Source organism: Tachysurus fulvidraco, chromosome 25, assembly GCF_022655615.1.
Source record: "Tachysurus fulvidraco isolate hzauxx_2018 chromosome 25, HZAU_PFXX_2.0, whole genome shotgun sequence".
In the NCBI taxonomy this organism is placed as follows: Eukaryota; Metazoa; Chordata; class Actinopteri; order Siluriformes; family Bagridae; genus Tachysurus; species Tachysurus fulvidraco.
In genome coordinates this window covers 9,577,318-9,599,530 of record NC_062542.1, presented here as the reverse complement: position 1 = coordinate 9,599,530, position 22,213 = coordinate 9,577,318, and the positions used below count along the sequence as shown (strand labels likewise).

The 22,213-nt window shown below is 36.2% G+C and overlaps 2 protein-coding genes and 1 long non-coding RNA gene across 6 annotated transcripts in view; 2 read left to right on the top strand and 1 right to left on the bottom strand.

Moving 5' to 3' along the window:
* Positions 1–319: 319 nt before the first annotated feature.
* On the top strand, positions 320–5,751 carry LOC113660023. The gene is made up of 3 exons (XR_003444738.2): positions 320–4,793; positions 5,068–5,132; positions 5,519–5,751. It is a non-coding gene; the product is annotated as an uncharacterized LOC113660023 (long non-coding RNA).
* A 7,347-nt stretch (positions 5,752–13,098) lies between these two features.
* Positions 13,099–18,469, top strand: si:dkey-12l12.1. 2 transcript variants are annotated; one of them, XM_047808817.1, is made up of 5 exons: positions 13,108–13,299; positions 15,840–15,941; positions 16,014–16,124; positions 16,603–16,659; positions 16,949–18,469. In XM_047808817.1, the coding sequence occupies exons 1-5, from the start codon at positions 13,183–13,185 to the stop codon at positions 16,949–16,951; spliced, it is 390 nt and encodes a 129-aa protein (XP_047664773.1). In that variant the 5' UTR covers positions 13,108–13,182; the 3' UTR covers positions 16,952–18,469. The 2 variants fall into 2 exon arrangements, with proteins under 2 accessions (XP_047664772.1, XP_047664773.1); XM_047808816.1 differs by lacking the exon at positions 16,949–18,469 and having other exon boundaries at positions 13,099–13,299; positions 16,603–16,942.
* acad11 (acyl-CoA dehydrogenase family, member 11) overlaps positions 18,265–22,213 on the bottom strand; it is a 43,530-nt gene continuing 39,581 nt past the window's right edge. For all 3 annotated transcript variants that reach the window (XM_027173061.2, XM_027173069.2, XM_027173076.2), the window contains 2 exons: positions 21,868–21,977; positions 18,265–19,101 (listed from right to left, as the gene is read on the bottom strand). In XM_027173061.2, the coding sequence (XP_027028862.1) occupies positions 18,987–19,101; positions 21,868–21,977 (225 nt within the window). In that variant the 3' untranslated portion in view covers positions 18,265–18,986. The remainder of the gene's footprint in view (positions 19,102–21,867; positions 21,978–22,213) is intronic.

The window sequence follows — 22,213 nt, the reverse complement described above, 5'->3', positions numbered from 1 at the left end:
CGACACTTAAAGATTTACTGTTTATTGACTTTGTGCCTGCTACATTTACTATGCCATTGCTTGCTGTATAATATTATATTTTACCCTGTATATTCTTTAATAAATCTGCATATGGATTCTTCACATTCTGCCTCTGTGTTACAGGTCTTAAATTTCCTCCATTTGTCAAACTTTGGATTTGTGGAGTCTATTTTAGAGATAGGGTAAAGACCAACATTCTTTATATTTATATTTCTGCTTCGTCCTCTAAAATCCCCTACACCTCAGAATAGTAAAATATACTGTATTTCTTTTTGTTAGGAATAGTGAGTTTGTTAATTATGTCTATTGTACATAAATAAAAACATTAGACCAACAAAACTTTTACACATTTAAACACATTTTTCTAGGGGTTCGCAATTTATAATGAACTGCCCACATATTTTCACTAATACATATACTAGCTGATCATCCTAGAGGGGATAATTTTTAAAACTTAATACATCAACTATTGATCAACTATTTGTCCAGTGATAAGGAAAAATATAGTGTATTTATTAATTCTGCATGAATATTACCTCCAAACATTACAGTCAGAATCAGAATTACAGAATTACAAGTACTGTACTTGGTGACAGAGAAAATAATGTACACATAACATTAGAAGATAGTAAGATGTACAAAATATATACAAGGTAAAAACACAAATAGAAATGAGCAAGAACCTGGAGGTACTGTACTTGTTTTTGCTTTGTCTCTTTAAATGATGAATCTCTTGTAGCAGTTATGTCTTTGGGCTTCCTGAAGATATTCATTTGTATTTCAGTCTGGTCAGTTTTGAGTGGCATCACATGAGTCTTGTTTGTGGGTTGCAGAAAAGCACTTTATCAGTAAAGAATTTACTAAGAAAAGAGGTCATGTTAAATCTTGCAATAGGTATTAAATATTTTCTATTACATTTAGAGAGATTTGAATTTTATCTATAGGAATAATCCATGTATGTTCTGAACAGGCAGGAACATTATTAACACACCTTACCTTTTACTTCCCAAGCATGTAGTACAAAAAAGAAAAATATGAAAAAACAGTAACTGCATGGGCATTATAAGAATTACATATCTTATCTGGAACTACAGGCCATTAAATGTTAACATATTGTAGTTATTAATCTTAATATCTCTTCTGCCACTATCAAAGAAAAGTAATTTCTAGCAAGCTAAGAGATATTTTCTCTGAAATAGATAGGTCAGCATAATTTCATTAAAGAGTTAACACTAATTAAACATTAACATAATTAAAAATGAAATAATTATTTAATAATTTGTTTAAAACTTTTGTCACATTTGAAAGGGGAAACTATAGTACAACAAATGACTGTGGGCTGCTAAGAACATAGAACACCTTGTCTTCCTTATGAATAAATTTTTTCCTTCTTTGACATCTGGGGTTAATTGTGGATATTTTTTTCAAGCTCATCACTTGCTAGTAAACCATTTAGTTAAATGCCTATATGGAAACACTGCAATTTAACAGCTGGATGAGTTCAAATACAGGCCACATAAAATAACATTAATTAGAGAGAAAAAAATGGCAGCCTTGTACAACAAACACACCTTAAATCAGAACACTTGAAAATTAGTACAGAAATGGCAATAAATTAGTAGTTTTACAAATTTTGGGTAATTCTGATGTTAAAGTTGATCACAGGGCCGTAGGATCTAAGTTTATTTGGGGTGTTTTTGGCAAAAAGGTATTGGCAGTGACATAAATTTTGTGTTTTTTGTGTATGTTTGCTGCTTAAGCAGTTGTGGTGTTCATTCACATTGTTTTTAGATTATTATGCAGAGTGATCAGATGCATTTGAAATAATTGCAAAAATCTTTATTGGCCAAAAAAAGGAACTTTCACTGGTTTTGGCCCTATCATAAAATAACCAGCTAATACCATTTCTCTAATCATATCATCTGCACATGTGAAAGTGTCAAGTACTAGTCAGGTGAAATCACCATCATACTGATTGGATTTTAAGAGCAGACTGATTACTATAAATGGCATTTTGTTCTTGTTGGTTACCTCCAAAAAAGGTACCATTGCTTTTGCATCAAAATGTCCTCACATGCAAGGAAATTGCTAAAAAGAATATAGTACTGTACCTGAAGCAACTGTTTACTGGATCATCAAAATCCAAATATCAAAAGAGTGGTTCAACTGCAATGAAGAAGGTGTCGGGATGTCACAGACCGTCAGGCCCGTCTCCTATTGAGGAGTACGCTACAGAATTGTGTCACCACTGTACTAGTATAGAGCTTCCTCAGGAATGGCAGCGGGTGTGTGTGAGTGCATCTGCACCCTTGAGACGAAGACTTTTGAACAACGGCCTGGTGTCAAGAAGGGCAGCAAAGTAGCCACTTCTTTCCCAAAAAAAGATCAAGGACAGAATAAAATTCTTCAGAAAGGACAAAGACTGGACAGCAGAAGACTGGTGCAAGGTTATTTTCCCTGATGGAGCTCCCTTCCGATTGATTGGGAAATCTGGAAAATCGATTGTCCGGAGAAGAAAAGGTGAACACTGAGTCCTGTGTTGTGGCAACACTGAAGCATCCTGAGACCATCAATATGTGGGGTTGCTTTTTAACCGAGGGAGTGGGATCACTCACATTTCTGCCCAAAACCACTGCCAGGAATAAAGAATGGTGTCAAAACATCCTGCAAGAGCAACTTCTCCCAACAATCCAGGAGCAATTTGTTGATGATCCGTGCAAGAGTGATAATGAAGTGGGTCAAAGATCATTACATTGGAATTTTGGATCCATGGCCAGGCAACTTCCCGGATCTCAATCCCATAGAGAACCTGTGTTCAGTCCTCAAACAGCAAGTGGACAAGCCCACAAATTGTGATCAGCTGCGAGCACAATAAGGCAAGAATTGATCCCCATTAGTCAGGATTTGTCTCAGAAGCTAATATCCAGCATGCAAGAGTGAATTTCAAATGTTCTGAAGAACCAGAGTCGACACCATAAAAATTGACTGTTTGCATATATTGCAAAGCTTTTCAATATATGCGAAGCTCTTCATTTTAACAACATCTAAATGTCCTTCATGTAGGGCAGAAAGTACCCTGGCACATAGCTTGGGTGGCACAATCACTCCGGTACCTCACATGACATATCCTAGTGTTACCGAAAGCTGTTCACAACGGTTGATCACCTTTAGCTGGCCAGCCCTTCATGGTTAGATCAAACACCTAGGCCAATACAGGATCTCGATTTGTCTCCCTTCGAATGTGCGCACTCGTGACAGGCAGAGGTTTCATTTGAGTGATGTGAAACATATCTGTGTCATCCTTAACCTCCTCTGGCTGACCCTGTGGAAGGTGCGACAATCCATTTATGCCTTTGAACTCAAGTGCATAGTCATCCTGACCACCAAGGAATAACCTCCAACGCTGTAGTCGAGCCACTGCCATCACTAGAACACTTTTACTAAGGCTAAAAATAGCCACTAAAGGCTGATGATCGATAATGAGAGTGAAGTGTTTCTTATAGAGGTACTGATTAAACTTCTTCACTCCCCATATCAAGCTTAAAGCCTCTCGATCAATCTGTGCATAGTCGCCTTCCGCAACAGTCAAAGACCTAGATGCAAATGCGATTGGTCTCTCAGATCTGTCAGTCATTTTGTGAGACAATACGGCACCTATACCATAAGGTGAAGCATCACACACCAGTTTGTCTTTTAAGCAGCATATAGAATGTCTAGCAAAAAAACTTTTTTTGTTGGGTTTCTATTATAGAAATAAAGGCTGTTTTTCTTTTAGTGCGAGAAAAACACTTATACAAGTAACATTTTTGTCTATGCTTGATTATGGTGATATTTTATATATGCATGCCAATCAATCTTCTCTGAAAATGCTGGACTCAGTATACAATGTAGCACTAAGATATGTAGCTTTCGTACTCATTACTGTAAGTTGTTTGAGAGTGTTAGTTGGCCTTCTTTGCATAATCGCAGGTGGGAGCATTGGTATATTTTTCTTTATAAGGCCATACTGTGTAAACTGCCTTCTTATTTTTATTTTTATTTTTTATGTTCTCTCCTGATTCCTAAAGTCACTGCTGGGAAATGTAATCTTAGATTAAATGGTCAAATCATGAATGACATTCCCCGAACACGAACTGTCTTCGGTGAAAGTGCCTTTAAATTTTTTGCTCCATCATCCTATAAACTGCAGAAACATTTTAAATTAGACTATTTACCAACATTGATGCAGTTTAAAATTAGGATAAAGGATTACTTGAGTACTTTAGTTATGCTGTCATAGCTAGTCTTGCATGGGTGTCCCTGTATTTTGCGCATTGTCCATCACCTGATTACAATCATAATCCTAACAATTTTCTCCTCTCTCTCTCTCTCTCTCTCTCTCTCTCTCTCTCTCTCTCTCTCTCTCTCTCTCTCTCTCTCTCTCTCTCTCTTTCTCTCCCTCGCCATATATTTCCCTCGTCACTTCTTCGGGAAAACCGAAAGGCCAGTTGGCACACCAATTTAAAACTATGCCCAGAGTATCAGCCTTAAGAAGCTGGCCTAGTTATAAATCTCTAAATTGGTGTCTAGGGCAAAAAAAGAGTCAGCAGACTACCATGTCAGAGACACAGATTTGAGCCATTGTAGGAAAAACTCATCTCCAACCTACATTGGCCCAGGCTAGCTCCTGCAATCTGACTATAATGTAAAACAATAATTCTAAGTTGAAGTTCAAAGAAGAAATGTTCAGCCATGAAGAAATGATCAACTCGTGAAGACTGGATTCAGTTGAGGTAGGTTTATTGGCAGTCACAAAGAAGCAAACAAAATCCAGCTGGTACCAGGGATACAAGTTTGTCCAATTGACGCTACTTGCCCTGAAATACCACTGTCACCTTATATACAGTACATTTCAGACATGAGCCCCACTTCCCCCTCCCGCATTTTTTTTACCAATCAAAATTCTGCTCACGTACTCAGTCAAGAAGCTTCAAGAAATTTTCCATTATATCCGAATGGTCAATGTTTCCATGTTAACTGAATTTTCCATTATCTCTAAACTTATAGGCCAATACCCATGCCATGAGGCTTGTAGGCTCATTCCTACATCAACAGGCGATGGTGTCTATACAGTAAGTTGTCTTCTGTGCTGTAATCTTCATTCTCTCTGAGCCTTTTTCATAACACAACCCTTACTCCGCTATGGGTATATTTGTTCTCCCTTAAACTTGGAAGGTTAATGATTACCAACATTCTTTCCTATATGATTCACTTTATTTTCACTGTCCTGTTTCTTAAGATAGCCTTTGGTGGTGGTGTTACCAATAGCTTATTAACTGAATGTACAGGCCTTGTTCATGTGAACAGGGTCCATATGTGCTTAATATAATGAACTGAATCTATGTGTTTTAAGCCTCAATTCCACTGTAGGTTGAGCAATTTCTGGATAAAATAAGCACTCCTATTCCTTTATCTGTTGCTGGCCCTCTCACTGAAATCTTTATTCTTTATACTAAAGATTTGGAGAGTCATGGTCTACTAATTGACTCTTCTGCTGCTGAGAGAGTTGATGTCTCCACCCAGGCTCCTACTCAGGCTACTCAAACTCCTTTCCTTTCATCCTCATCCACAAGCACACAAGCACACAAGCTATTCAAGCTCCATGGCATGTTAACAGAAAAAGTCAACATCTTGGGCGATGTGCTGTTAAACCTCATTGCATAAAGAAGAAATGATTTTGATACATTATTCTTTATTAAAGATTATGCTCAGCATTGAGCCTTATTCCTGTGTGTGTATGTGTCTTTATTCCTAAGTATGTGTGTGTAGGTACCTTTACTTTTCCATATACTGTACATTACTTTATCTGAGTTTTTCTGGGTTCCCTACAAACTTAATGGCCTGCTTACCGTATAATGTTTTCCTTTACCTTCTCCCCTACTTCACTCTTTGCCTTTCCTTTTTCCTACTTCATATATTTTTACCATAAAATTTCCCACAGTACAACCTTTAGGTGGATGGGCTACAACAGCAGAAACACAATTCCACTCTTCTCAGGCAAGAACAGGAAGCTGAGGCTATCATGGTCATAGGCTTACTGAAACTTAAAGACACTAGAAGACTGGGTGATTTTTTTTCCTAATCCTCAACTGTCCAGTTTGGGTAAACTTGCAGAGCCCATGATATACTTAGATTCTTGTTCCTGCTTGTCTGTGATGCTTTGCTGTTGTAGCCTTTTCAACCTCATAGCTTGTTTTGAGATGCATTTCTACTCACCATTGCTATATCCTTCCTGGTAGATGGAACACATCTGGTAACTCATCCATGAATCTGATATATCCATAAATATTGAGAGCTTTAAAGAAAACTAAAATACAAAAATCAGTGACAAAAGTTCCTCAACAAAGAATGAATGATGGTTTCACTTATCAATGTCAAAGAACACTTTGAGAACACAAAGTGCAGAAATACATATGTGGCATTCCCCAAATTGCTAAAAAGTTAAAAGTATGGAGAAAAATCTGCACATGACCTACTGTAACACATGAGCTCATCAGTCAAGCAGTGAATTCAGTGTCATGGCTGGGCTTGCATAATAATTTTTATTGATGATGCCAATTATGATAGCAGCAGAATGAATGCAGAAAAAACCCCAAAACAAAACAAAACAAAAAACCTGCCAATCTACAGAGAGATGAATCAAATCGTTTTCAGGAATTGAAATTGCCTAATTGGCTAATCTTGTTTTTTTCCATAGATCTTTGAGATTCATGTAGGTTTACCCTTTTTAACAAATACACAGGTCTTCACAGGTGAACAGGAAAAAATGGCTGTTCTGAAACAAAATATGCTGTTTCATGATATAATCAGGAAATAAAAGCTAGAATTAAACATTTTTAAGCATTGATATTTTGATCTCAAACACTAATTTCTTCAGTCTACACCAATAATAAATTATATATACCTTACCATTCCAATAGTTTTTGAGAGCTCCATACTTTTACCCACCTAGAAATTGCATGGCCTGCTACACAAGTTGTTTAAAATATCTATATAAATATCAGGAAACAAAAGCTGAAATTCTGACCTGCTGTCTCTGATCAGCTAATGGAATTCATTTGCTTACATTTTTGTAAGTCAATGCTTATTCTATTTTAATTTATTTTCAGATTCATTTTTCTCAGTTTAATCATTTGTCTAATGAAAGCAAAGTTGGTTTCACACACATTTATACAGACACACAGTAAAGCCATCAAACATGACTAAACTAACATTAGGTAGGCTTTACGTTGCAAAAACAAACACAACAAATTGTAACTCGTTGAAGCACTGTCATTTACCAATTTTAGTATTTTAAAAAATCTATGGTAAACCACTCACAACTTCCCTCAAACCCCAGTTACATGCTAGGAAATGCCACCTAATTAAACCAAACAAGAAGATTCTATGGGAACACTCTAAATGATGCTAACCACTTCCACTAAGCTGCTTTTGGGTTAGGATACCCATTGCATACAATTAATAGCAGGGTTCAATTGTGAAGCATTCACATTTTCAATATCCAACATTAAAATGTGAACCAGCTTATGTGTAAGCATAAGCAAGTTTCACTAACCACATTGCTTCAGTGTTTAAAAATTTTATTTACAATGTTTGCATATGAGGCTTGGTTTTCAGTGCATTGAGGCAAATTGTGGGCTGCAGATACAGTGGTGTGAAAAAGTGTGTGCCCCCTTCCTGATTTTTTTTTTTTTTTGCATGTTTTTCACACTTTAATGTTTCAGATCATCAAAAAAAATTTTTATATTAGCCAAAGATAACACAAGTAAACAACATGCAGTTTTTAAATGAAGGTTTTTATTATTAAAGGAAATCAAAATCCAAAGTCTTCATTTTGTTTTCCTTCAGCCATTCAGAGGTGAATTTGCTGGTGTGTTTTGGATCATTGTCCTGCGGCAGAACCCAAGTCCACTTCAGCCTGAGGTCACGAACAGATGGCCGCACATTGTCCTTAAGGATGTTTTGATTCCATTTATCACAGCAAGTCCTTCAGGCCCTGATGCAGCAAAACAGCCCCAGACCATCACACTACCACCAACATACAGTATTTTACTGTTGGTATGATGTTCTTTTTCCTGAAATGCAGTGTTACTTTTATGCCAGATGTAATGGGGGACACACCTTCCAAAGTTCAACTTTTGTCTCGTCTGTCCACAGTCTTCCCCAAAGTCTTGGGGATCCCCCTAGTGAAGCCTGCAGTTTTTGGATGTTGTTGTGGGAGTCCCAAAGCTTTAGAAATGGCTTTATAACATTTTCCTCATTTAACTCATTTACTTTCTTACTCATTTGTTCCTGAATTTCTTTGGATCTCAGATCTCAGTAGCTTTTGAGGATCTTTTGGTCTACTTCACTTCGTCAGTCGGGTACTATTTAAGTGATTTCTTGATTGCGAAGAGGTGTGGCAGTAATCAGGCCTGGGTGTGGCTAGGGAAATTGAACTCAGGTGTGATAAACTACAATTAAGTTATGTTTTAACAGTGGGGCAAACACTTTATCACACAGGGCAATGTGGGTTTGGGTTTGGATTTTGTTTTCCCTTAATAATAAAAACCTTCATTTAAAAACGGCATGTTGTGTTTACTTGTGTTATCTTTGACATATGTTTAAATTTGTTTGATGATCTGAAATATTAAAGTGTGACAAAAAGTGCAATTGTGTGAAAAGAAAATTCATTCTAATTATAAGAGGAACTTAATTAATTAATTAAAATAAAAATAAAATGTAGAGCCAGAAGGAGGCACATTCGAGAGCACCCTGGATCATAACGTGACCAGCCATTCCACCTTCAACATACCTGGGTGAACATGTGACAGTGCACATCCATCCAAACATCCAAACATCCTAGCTCTGAAAAAAAAATACAGTATCTCACAGAAGGGAGTACACCCCTTACACTTTTGTAAATATTTACGTTATCATGTTGGATTAGACATTTAGACAATATTAGTAGATGTTTAGACATTAAAGGGTGTGTGTTGAGATATTTTGAGGGATCAGCAAATTTACATTGTTATACAAGCTGTTTTTGTAATCTTCAAATGGGTTGAATATCTGGTATTCTGTGTTTATCTAATATTCTGTTCTTGCAACACTAAGAGATTTTCTGTAGCTCAGGAGGCTCTCCTTCAACACGGCTAACAGTGTTTTTTTTCCCTCTCAATACCTAATGACCTGATGCCTATTAATAAACCTCTCTGTTTAGCCATCATAAATAACTGTAACCCCTCTTGCTTTGCCAGGTGAAGGAGGCTGATGTATATAACATAGTCCCAGTTTCTCTGAGGATTAGTTTTATTTAATGCTATATATGAAAGGTCCTCCGTGTTTCTTACTGAAGAGAAAACATACTGTATGTTACATAAAATGTCAGATGACAATCCATATACAAAATTTATGTGAATGAATAAAATGATGACTCTATTGTGTCCAGTTCATATATACCCAACCTTGCCCAGTTGGGGAATCTGAACAATCTTAGTTTACCAATGACTCACAAGTGGAGTTTTATATTTAACCCAAACATTTGCAAGCTAAAAATAATAATTCAGCTGGACCTGAAAATATAAATTTACTATCATCATTCCAAAAATGAAAAATAAAAAATATCTTTCAGAAAACCACAACTTAATATACAGTGAAGCTTCAATTTAATATTGTCCCAGAAATTGCTTATCAAGAGGCAGAACCAAATCAAATGGGGTTGTTTGCCTGAGTCTGAGCAAAAAGGAGTACAATTTATATGGTACAAAATTTTAAACTGTTTTTTGCACCTTATTGTACAACAATATACTTTTCATATTCTGCATAACAGCCAACCATCATTCATCCTCCTGTATCTCCTCTTGTGTCTTGCCCCACTCCCTCTCCAATCCTGACTGCTTGCAAATTGTTTTCTTGATCTGAAATTAATAGACTGTAGACATTAAAGATTGCTTTTCTTATTTTAAAGATAAGATACAAAAATAAACCTAACTTGCTACATATATGTTTATCTGTGGGGGAAAATGTTAAATAATAAAGAAATAAAAAATTCCTGTGATATATATAAAATACAGACAAAATTCTTGTCTTAGCCTTGATTTTCTAATCCAAAGGGATTGCCTTATTCATAATTTCCTTCTGTCCAAGAATCGATTATCATCCTGTCAGACCAACAAAGTACTTATTATTGCAATAAACAAACTATGTTTCAGGATCTTGGTGCAACCTTTCCACAGTGATTCTTGTATGACAAGCCAAGTTATATAACACATCAGGCAGTGCTAGGTCACCTTTATATATTGGAAGTTGCAGTTTTTAACATTCTAATTCAGAGATTTCTTTTATGCCATATGAACCTGCAATGATGTCTTTCTAAGGCTCACTACATGCTAGAAGATTTAATGCCTGATTTTGGGCAGTTTTCTCCCTCCCGTAATCATGAGGGGTTAATTTGGTGCCCCTCAAACAGCAACAGCTTTTTAGCAGTAAACAGAACATTGGACATTGTCATGAAAGTTGTGTAAATATATAATCACTAATTGGGAATGTTGATATTGCAATGCAGAGGTCGATTTGCTACCCAGTATTTGAGCCTGGTTTATCTCCCACCCAATCCTCTATCTAGCCAGTCCTATCAACACTCCAGAATGGGAAACTGTGGTAGCAAGGAATTAAAATATTCCATTGGCTGCTGGCCTTCCACTCACTCTGGTAAATTGGTGGTAATGATATTATCAACAGCAGAATCTGCTTTCAACAATGATTGGTTCAACAACCAGAATTCTGCTCAACCTACAAACATGGACTAAAACACAAGACTACTGATTATACGTACACACCTGGACTCAATCCCCTTCACAAATATACACTCAGACTATACACTGTATTTTTGTGCCAGGCCTATGAATTACTTTGAATCTTCCTGGTTTGATTGTGTTTGCTTACCTCTTTTTTGATATTGCCTACTGTAGTTTAGATTACTGAGTACATTTTGCTGTGCTTTTTACTATGCTAGTAAAGGTGGGCTTTCAGACAGCAATAGATCCACACGGTTTGTCAGTATATTGATAAACAAGTGCCAGACTGGGCACCATCTGGAATCAGGAGAGTGAACATCTCCTATGATCATTTCTTGCAGGAGATTAATCAGGTCTTTGAGCATTGACATGAGGGGAGTAAGATCAACTCAGCTTGGAAGGAAAACAATACTGTGCAGCACTCTGGCAACAGGAGATTTTATTTATATTTTATGTATTGTAACACAAATAATCACTGAGTAAATTTAGAAAGGTGTAACAAATATGAGCCACAACCAGTAGGACTTTCATTATATGAGCATTTCCAAAAAGCATGATCATATGATAAACATATTGAACAGTGATCATTTCATTAGAGGGCAAATTCTCATCATGCTTAATAAAACTGGAATAAAAATATAAACACATTTTGCAGACAAACTAAGAGAGAGAGAGAGAGAGAGAGAGAGAGAGAGAGAGAGAGAGAGAGAGAGAGAGAGAGAGAGAGAGAGAGAGAGAGAGAGAGAGAGATTTAACTGGCTTTATATGCATTTAAGACTAACACTTTACAGACAACGGTGACAATATATAAATCAATTTGCATGCATCACAGACTTAACACACCAACTCTGCACCATGCTCCCAGTGCATCTTCTAACTGCTTGACTGGTCCTAACATCTCCCACTGTATAAGAAAGGCATACATTAACATTCTTCTCTGTTCTGGCACCTAAGTGGTGGAATGAATTTCCTCTAGATTTCCCAGCTGAGCCTTTGGCTGTCTTCAAATGACCTACATATCTACATCATTTAACTAGCACTCAATGACTAACTTTGTCTGTGTATTTTACTTGTTTCTTGTGAACTAGTATTGATGTATTCTTTGAAACTGCCTTTGCACTGCAGCTGAAGATCCAACCAAAGTCACTAAGCAAGTAAATTCAAAATTGCTTAAACACTAAATGAGACTTGTTGGCCAAAGAAAATCAGGGCCAAGGACAAATAACAAGAAATCCAAACAAGCAACAATAACACCGAGTTAAATAAATAATATGTGGCATGGGTGGCTATATTTTCTTCATCTCCCGCATGAAGGATGTGAAGACACACTCTCCAGTTCTGTTGGCAATAATTCCAGCATAAGGTAATGCCACCAAGTCAATCCTGCCAACAACAAATGACAATATTTAGTTATTAATCAAAAATTAGTCCTTACATTTAAAAAAAAGCTGTGCTGTAGGTTCAGTCTCCCAAATTCAGCATTTTTTTTGTTTATGAAACTAAAGCCAGGGTAGGAAAATCTAAGTGGACTTACGACTGAGGATCAATGAGACTTTGAAACTCTAATTGACCCGAAAATGAGTGTGTGTACAAGAGAGTGAGACACACATGTACTACTCAGAGGACTCTGACATGCAGAAGGCAGCTTCTATATCTGTAATCAAACTAATCATAACTAAAACATTTAATACATTTAGCACCATATGTGAGTGCATGGTATGTGCCAGAAAATGTGCATGCTACTCCTAGATTCCTCTTTGTAAGGGTGTATTTTTTATTATTATTTATACAGCTGAATGCCATGTGTCTGTCTGGGTAACTGTATATGAACTCCCCTGCCTACACACCCTCAAATAATAGCACAGATCACTTCAAAGAAAACACTGAAAAGTCTCTACAAGCCTTGAATCTGAATTTTATGTGGCCAGAGCATACAGCTGTGGAGGAACATGTCTCCAAACCAATAAAAATCTTTCTGCCTAGTCTTTTATATTATATTTGGAAAACATGAAGAATATACCAGTGGTAATTACTGTTTTGGTCTCAAAATCCCTTTTTTCTTCTATCATAAAATAAAAAGTGTGTATGGCATTCTGGGCACATCTTTATGTTACATGTTGTGTAAGGGAATATCTAAGGTCAGATACATGTTTGTGAGTATATATTTGTGTCTTTGAGATCCTGTGTGTGCGTGGGCAAACATCTGTGTGTATGTATTTTGCCTCTCCTCCTTGTCTCCCATCTGGTTTCTATTACAGCTGGGCGTATAAAATGCAGGAAGAAAATTGCCAAGCTGACAGTCTTCTGTACGCATTCTTTCTCACAAACACACTCTCATCTTACAATGAACAAAGTATTGTGTTTTTACCTATTATGCATGCAGGGCTACCTGCTAACGCTTGCCCTAAACTGTGCAGATGGGGGCATGGACTGTGACAGTGGGCACATTGAAAGAAAAAAGGTAAGGGCTTTTTATACATTTTGAGATTTCACTAATCTACACCTGAACTGTTAGGAAGTTTTACTAAAATTATTTCATATCATTCTATATTCTATAATCCATTGCTAGACTTCTGAAACTCCAAATAAAATTATAGGTATACTCTTGTACTCACAACGTTACATACCTACAGTTGAACCATTCATAACATTTAGAATAGTCATGTTAAGCAGTTCAGCATACAATAACAAATTCTTCTGTGTTTCTAAACATATGATAGAAAATGTTCTTTAAAAGTTAATGTGTATATAGTAATAATATATATATATATATATATGTGTGTGTGTGTGTGTGTGTGTGTGTGTGTGTGTGTGTGTGTGTGTGTGTGTGTGTGTGTGTGTGTGTATGTGTGTGTGTGTGTGTGTGTGTGTGTGTGTGTGTGTGTGTGTGTGTGTGTGTGTGTGTGTGTGTGTGTGTGTGTATAATCTTTTTTTCTTTTTTTTTTTTTTTTGGTATGAAAACCAATAAAATTCAAAGTAGAACTGACCACAACTATTTCTTTCCGGCAAGAAGTATGTCACAGTGGTCAAGGCGGAGTTTGTTGTCAGAACTGGGACAAAATTAAAAAGCTTGAAGTAAGAGGAGAACATTTCTACTTTAAAAACATTTATGATGAAAAAGATACACCTAGGGTTAGGGTTTGTCACTTATATCTCACAATCTTGTGGTGTATGAGGTTCAAGCAGGCTAGGAGGGGGAGTGAGGGGAAAAAACATCTATGAATAGAACAGAATAGTGCCAACTTTCCTTTGCTTTTCCATGAGTCAGTAGTCTGTTAAAGTTTCCACTCAGCATGTTGTGAGCCACTCACCATTTCTGTTTTTTTAACAGCAAAGTAAAAGAGAGTAGAACAGTCTCAGAAAGTTAAAGGTAAATGTCACATCCAATATTTAATATCTGTTAGAAGGCCTGCTATATTTTATGAAGTTATGCATGGTAATCACAAAATTACAATATTTCCTAGTGATCAAATAAGGTTTATTAGACTTCGGTTATTCTGACTAAGCACGTGTTTTCTGTATAGGAGGTAGCAATAATGTATGTGTGCTTATCTTTTTTCATATCAGTTTAATCAAGCTAATACAAATAAAAACAACAAGCATATTTTTGTTTGGTGTAAATTTCACGAAAAACACTTTTCCATTCGGCATGTGGAAGTGTGAGAGGAAAGACTTCTGTCCTTTGATGTTACATTTCACAATATTTCGCAGCCTTTTTAATTTAGGTTTTTTTAATTAGCTTTTTAAACTAAATAATATTAAAGAATGTCTTCTAACAATAATAATAGGTTCAACACATTAACTTTTAAAGAACATAGCACATATAGAGCCATACCTACTAGCAGTCTTGTAATGTAACAGAGTACAAATACTTCGTTACTGTACTTAAGTAGAAATTTCACATATCTGTACTTTACTTCGCTGTTTAAATTTGTCAACTTTCACTTTTACTCCACTACATTTCCTAGATAAAATGTATACTTTTACTCCGCAATATTTCCACTATGCATCTTCGTTACTCATTACTACAAAATAAAATCAGAAGAAATGTGTGCGACTGCAATAAGTGAGGTTTGGCGAATCACTGCTCCTAGATTGCATTACGCAGCTCTGCACGCCCTATTTCAGCGTAATGTTGCCAAAAGGAGGCGGAAGCACAACTGAAACCACCTTGGAAGCACCTACGGAGGACCTCCCGTTATCGTAGATCAGGGGTGGCCAACCAGTCAGAGACCAAGAGCCACATTTTTTACTGTGTTAACGCAAAGAGCCACATCATACACGTGGGCACACATGATCATCACCTTTTTTCCCTGCCATTTTGAGAGCGAACCTGAAAATTGTTTATTCAAATGATCTTGCTCCTACTGGGAAACTTTGAGGTATTTTCATCCCACTCACATGCGCATTTGACGATAATACCGTATTGAACTCAAGCGAAGCAAACACGCACAATAAAAAGACAAATACAAACTTCGATATGAATGTAAGAGCCGCATGAAACCGGGCAAAGAGCCGCATGCGACTCGGATAGTGGTGAACAGGGTGAAGAAGATAACATTATACACCTTGGTCGTATTTGCAAGAAATGTTTCTGTACATTGGAATGAAAGATTCTGATGAAGTGTCTCTTATGTCTACCGAAAATTAATAACATTTTAATTTTTACTTTTACTTCAAATACTTAAGTACATCAAATATCATAAAATTACTTTTGATACTTAAGTAAAGTATATATCAGATACTTTAAGACTTTTACTTGAGTAATATTCTAAAAGGTAACTTTCACTTCAGTCTTTTTCTAGTCGACCTTTTCTACGATACTTTTACTCAAGTATTGCTTTCTAGTACTTTATACAACACTGCCTACTAGTATATGGAACAGTTACCATAGCATAAGGTTCAACCTTGTTAGTTTGTACAATATTTGCATGTTTTCATTAAACAAAAACTGAAATTATAAATTATACCAAAATATAAAATATCCTGTATCTATTTCAGACAAGGTACATAAACACAGACGATGAGAGAGGAGCTCACCGTACCCAAGCCAACCTACCAGGGGCCTTTAAAACCAAGGGCTTCCCCAACACTCTAATTCAGGTGTGTGTTTATGTTTGTGTGTGTACTTGAAATTAAACAGAATATCCATTCTACTGTGTTGTACTGTTTTAGGCGGACAGGTCAAGGCGTCATCTGAACAGCAATAAGAAGAGACAGCTGCCTCCTAGATCAAGAGTAGGCAGTTACTCGCTGCTTAGACACAACCCTATGAGTCCTCTGCCAGTATGTATCTATTGCAATGCCCCCTGTTATGATCATAAACTTTTACCCTAACCTTAATTAATCAGGTACCATATTCCCATCAAGAAATCTGTAACTAAAAATGAATGCTTATTGTATCCAGAAGCCGGGTTTTTCTTCAAATGTGCCTAGTCAAATGCACAAGAAAATACACTGATATTTCATCAAAACACTTCCAACACAGTTACAGGAAGTAGATGAGATACACATGAAAATGCTATAAGGTGCAAGATAATCACAAGTAGAAATAGAAGTATTTAGCTGATGGCTGGGATGGTGTTTTCAGGTGTGTTTCCGTTGAGTTCATACTGTATGTAGTGGCAGATATGTCTTTCTGGAAACAAAAAATAAGCAGTCTTTGCTATGGTAAACAAATGAGGATGCTCAGCATAATTTTAGTTCACTTCAATAAGTTAAAAAATTATTTTGGCAAATGTATTTTGGGATATTTCTCTTACAGGTAATGAGAGCTCGAAGGCATGCTCGAACTGCTGATACAGTCATGCTGTCTAGAATGGTAGAAGCACACACAAACACTTCTCTTATATTCCACAGAATTGAAAACACCAATCATGACCTTGTGAAAAAAAGTGATGTAAAAGAACATGTTTCTAAGTTAGACATATAACCATAATTATAAAAAAAAACCCACAAGATTTATATACCATTTATATAACCTTTATACATAAACATAAATGAGAGAAATAAGTTTTTTTTTAACAGTTAACACACATTTACACATGCAGTAAAAATGTAGAAACAGAAATGACTATGGAACTGAACCAGAATATTCTTATTTCAAACAGTGAAGCAGGTGCCATGGAGAAGAGTGACCAGGAAGAACACAAAAATCACTCGACGGAATGTTTATAGGGGAAAAAGTCCAGAAAAATCCAAAGACAAATAGAGCGATGTATATTTTAAGTTCATGTACATTTAGTTTATTGGAGTTTTCACTTATTTACTGTCATGTAACATGCTTATTGAAGGTTTCTTATGCTTCAATGTAATGAAAAATAGTGGAGATTAACCTTCATATTATTGTAATATGAAGTAAAAGTCAGTTTTTCTTGTCATCACAGTAACTCCTATCACAGTCCCTAATATAACTTTTAGTAGGTTAATTGTAGGCAAAAAAATTTTTTTTCTTCTTGTCAAATTGTGGACAATTCCAAGGTTAAATAGACAACTGTAATAATAACTGTAAAACTTAAGGTATTACTGTCTATATTGTCTGGAAAATGCCAGAAATCCAATATTCAAATGGTAAAATACAAGATCGTACATTAACGAAGACAAAAGCTCAGCATTTACAGTATAGGACACTGGAAGAGGTCAAGTACTCATTTACTCTTTTGTAGTTTTTTTGGGGAGCGTTAGATTTTTTTATATTTGTTTATCAATCAGTAAAAGTGTTACTCAGACCTGAAAGTCAATCTGCAGCAATCAAATACCCAGCTTAAAACATACCTGTATATTTAACTGAAAGTTTTTTTTTTATTAAATATTATAAAATATTTAATTAATATTTTTCTAATATACTAAATTAAAGCTGGTATATACAGTAAAGAATACTTTTCAAATATATTTTTAGATCAGCTGACTGATTATTGTTATTGCTGAAATCATTTAAACATTTGTTATATCAAACTTCAGACAGTGAGAAATTTAGAGCTGTATTAAAATTGACATGCATTAGTTTTTTTTTTTTTATCATTTAATTTAATTCACTTGAGAAAAATATTTTGAGAAATGAGTGCCAAATCAGACATATTAAAAAAGGACTACACAGACTTAAAATGGTTCGAAATCTACACATGACATCATTAATCTGAGTGTGTGTGAATAAAATGTAACTGTACCAATGTCCACAAATTCTCTCTCTCGCTCAACCTGTTTGGGTGGTTTTTTTTAGTGATGTGTATTACTCAGTGAGATTCACATGAATTTTTACTCTGTGCAAACATCCACAAAACACTGAGAATAATCACAAAACACTAAGAATAATCACATTAAAAACATTATTTCTGCTAATTTTATGTACTCATTCAGTTAACCTAGATGTTCTAGAAGTCCTTATAGCAGATAAAGTAAACCCAATGAAACAAATCAGACAAATAAATCATACTTGGTATTTTTTTTATTCAAGAAAATGTTCCAGTATTAGATATCTGAGCAGCAAAAATATATGAAGATCTTGGATTAGTATTTAATTTCAAGGTCACATTAGAGTCCATCTGTTTTCAATCAATGGGATGACAATCAGGTGTCTGTGAGTGCCCTGTTTATTTAAACAACAGAGATGTATTAAAGTATGATGTACATGACACTTGCTTGTGGAAGTGGTTCATGGCAAAAACAAGGGAGAGTTCTGAGGACATCAGATAGAGTTATAGTTGCTCGTTGTCTGGACAAGGTTACAAAATCATCTCTTACTGTAGATCTTTGGTATCCAAACTCTTTAGACAGATTCTGTAACAGAACATTGCTACACTTGTCAGATGTGGTCAACCAACAAAGATCACTGTTAATCAGAAATAATGCATAAATGTGCGGGTGTACAATTGTTTGTAAACAAGGTGGATAGTGCACACACACATACAGGGATTTATTTTATTTATTTATTTATTTTTAAATTTTTCCCCCCACTCACGTTGCCATCAGTATACTTAAAATTGTTGAATTAATAAAAAAAAAATAGTGCTTTCAAACTATTTGACCCCACTTTATCAAGCTCATTATTATCATACCTTTAATGCAAGTTATTATTGTTAGTTTTATGATGATTAATTTGAGTAAAGTGAATTAAAATATGATTTAATCAAGTTTTATGTACTGGTTAATTTAGAGTTTAGCAGCTGTCTGTCCGAGCTGATCCCGGAGCTCCATTAGGGCGATGGAGGACAGATGAACCTCATCAGGGCCATCAGCTAGACGAAGAGTTCGTGCATATGCATACCTATACAGAAACACATATCCATAGTGTATAATTTATACATTTGATCCAGAAAATGTACAACGATAAACACACACTGGACCTCACCAATTAAACTGGATAGCAACTGATCCAGGATTGTTTGTGCGCACACACACACACACACAAAAAAAAAGGTAGCTCATCATTTTATAAAAACCTTAGTGTTCTATTCATGGTGTGTCAATTTACATATTAGAAGATTAACTAATTTAAACCTTGATATTATAACATATAATATGCTTATATGCATATATACAGTGGCATGCAAAGGTTTTGGCATCAGAATTTCTGTTAATAGTATGTGAACAGTTCAGCATGTGAAGGATGAAATGATCTCCAAAAGGCATAAATTTAAACCTGAAACACTATTTTAGGCAATATCAGTGTATTGGTTTTATTTTCTACAATTTTACAGTGAAAAAGGAAAAGATTCACTCTGCAAAAAAGGGAACCCCAGGAAACATAAGATCTCAGATAACTTTGACTAAAGTATCAGACCTTAATTAGGCTGTTAGGGCCATGGGTTGCAATCATAATTAGGAAAGGCCAGGTGATGCAAATTTCAAAGCTTTATAAAACTATAAGAGATTGCTAATAAGATTGTTAGAAAACAAACTCATAACCCCTGTTTGACTGTAATAGTCCTCCAGGAAGATTTGGCCGACTCTGGAGTTGTGGTACTGTTCAGCAACACCTGCAGAAATATGGCCTTCATGGAAAACAAATATGGTCTTCATAATAAAACCTCTCCTGCATCCTCACCACAAAAGTAAATTTTCACGAGCCATATGAATTTTGTAAAAATAGTTAAATAGTTACATTAAAATAGTACTCTTAGATTAAAATAAGGCCAAAATAAGCAGAGGTATGTTTGGAGAACAAAGGGCACAAAATTTCATAAAAAGAACATCAGTCCAACTGTTAACCATGGGGTGGATTGATCATGCTTTGGGGTTTTATTGCAGCCATTGGCATGTTTGCATAAACCAAATACAGCATTTCAGCAAAAGAAACTGAAACATGGAGGTGGAAGCGTTATGGTATGGGGATGCTCTGCTACAGCAGCACACGGCCAGCTCACCATCACAGAATCCACTATGAATTCAGCATTGTATCAGAAGGTGCTTGATGTGAGACCATCTTTCAAAAACTAAAGCTGAATGGAACTGGACCTTGCAACATGAACATAATAGTAAATCCACCAAGGACTGGAAAATGAAATAATGGAGAGTCCTAAAATGGCCAAGTCAAAGCCCAGATCTAAATCCTATTGAAATCCTGTGGGGTCAATTTGAAACAGACTGTGCTTGCTAGAAACCCCTCAAACATCACATAGCTGACTTCCGGTTAGGCGAGTTATGGAGTAACGTGTTTAAGTTGGGGTCTTGCAGAATTCCACCATATTTCAATATTTATGCACATTATTGTCTATTACCTAGTGTCAACCTTAAAGCTTGTTTGGTGAGGTCGATTTGTCCATTGTCTGGACAAGTGAAATGAAAACTAGAGCTAATAAAGTTGGTAACGAGCAGACAATACAACAGTGGCCTGCTACCGTTAGCTCATCCTTGGCAGAGAGTGATTCAGCTAGCCCCAAGGAGAAGATTGCACTTGCAGTGACTTCCGATGATACTCAGCATATTAAAGCCGAAGTACTGTCATTGTTATGTAAAGAGCTGGCAGAAATATTTCGCTCAGAGCTACAGTCCATGCTGGGTGACGACTTATCGACCATTAACTTCAGGCCTTGAAAGCGGAGTTTTCTAACAGTATTGTTTTAGACCAAACATACATGCTGTCACTGAAAACTATGATGAAGGATATGGAACAGTCACTTTCTACCTGCTCTGACATCACCGTGCTGCAGGACAAGGTGGATTCCCTCTTGGCCACTGCGTCTCCTTTGTTTCGGTGCTTGATTCGATCAGGCACTGAAATTAAACCGTCACTTTATGCTGATGATTTACTGTTATTATATTCCTAATCCAATTTTGAGCCTTCTTCCGATACTGCATCCTCGTGGCATGCTTTCGAACCAGGTGAGCAATGCACACGCACCTGGCCATCCACATGATGAAAAAGAAAACATGATTCATTAGACCAGGCCACCCTCTTCCATTGCTCCGTGTTCCATATCTGATGCTCATGTGCATATTGTTGGCACATTCGGTGGTGAACAGAGGTCAGCCTTTGCACCCTGTCTGGTCTGCGGCAATGTAGCTCCATATGCAACAAACTACAAATGCACTGTTTATTGTTTCCATCAGAAACAACATTAACTTGTTCAGCAAAGTGAGCTAGAGTACCTCATCTTTTGGATTGGACCACACAGGCCAGCCTTCACTCTCCATGTGCATCAATGTGCCTTGGAAACCCTTAACCTTGTCACTGGTTTACTACTGGTTCCTTCCTTAGACCACTTTTGATAAATATTGAACACTGCAGATAGGGAACACCTCACATGAGCTGCTGTTTTTGAGATTTCACAATTTGGCCCTTGTTAAAGTCACTCAAATCCTTACACTTGCCCATTTTTCCTGCTTCTAAAACTTCGACTTTGAGAACAAAATGTTCACTTGCTGCCAATATATCCCACCCATTCATTAACAGGTGCCATGATAAACAGATAATCAGTGTTATTCACTTCACCTGTTAGTGGTCATATTGTTATGCCAACTGTCATGTTACAGTATTTGTGAAACCTAAACTCCAATAACACCTTAGAAATATATAGACATTTTTACTCACATTTGTGCAAGGGGGAAGTCATCAGACACTCCTGCACCTCCGTGCACTTGGATAGCACAGTCCACAACCTTACAAGCCATCCTGCCAGCTGCTACCTTTATCATTGCAATCTACAGGAGACAATGTAAATGGTGACTTCTCTAGCGAAGTACTGTATAGCTTGGTGCCATGTATTTGTGTTGGTTTGAAGTTATACATTTTTCCTTGGTTACTAGTCTTTTTCTGTATACATTGTATATGTAATTTTGGTGTTGGTCTTTTTTGACATTTTTTAATTTTATTTTTACCATCATGACATCATTTACCATAATTTAATTGAAGAACTTTTTCCACAATGATTCAGCAA

What these genes read in the sequence shown, in the direction of transcription:
- si:dkey-12l12.1 (XM_047808816.1), top strand. Translation starts at nt 13,183, where the DNA reads ATGAACAAAGTATTGTGTTTTTACCTATTATGCATGCAGGGCTACCTG. An exon ending in TCCCCAACACTCTAATTCAG is followed by an intron (nt 15,942 to 16,013) that starts GTGTGTGTTTAT and finishes GTACTGTTTTAG; the next exon opens with GCGGACAGGTCAAGGCGTCA. An exon ending in ACCCTATGAGTCCTCTGCCA is followed by an intron (nt 16,125 to 16,602) that starts GTATGTATCTAT and finishes TTTCTCTTACAG; the next exon opens with GTAATGAGAGCTCGAAGGCA.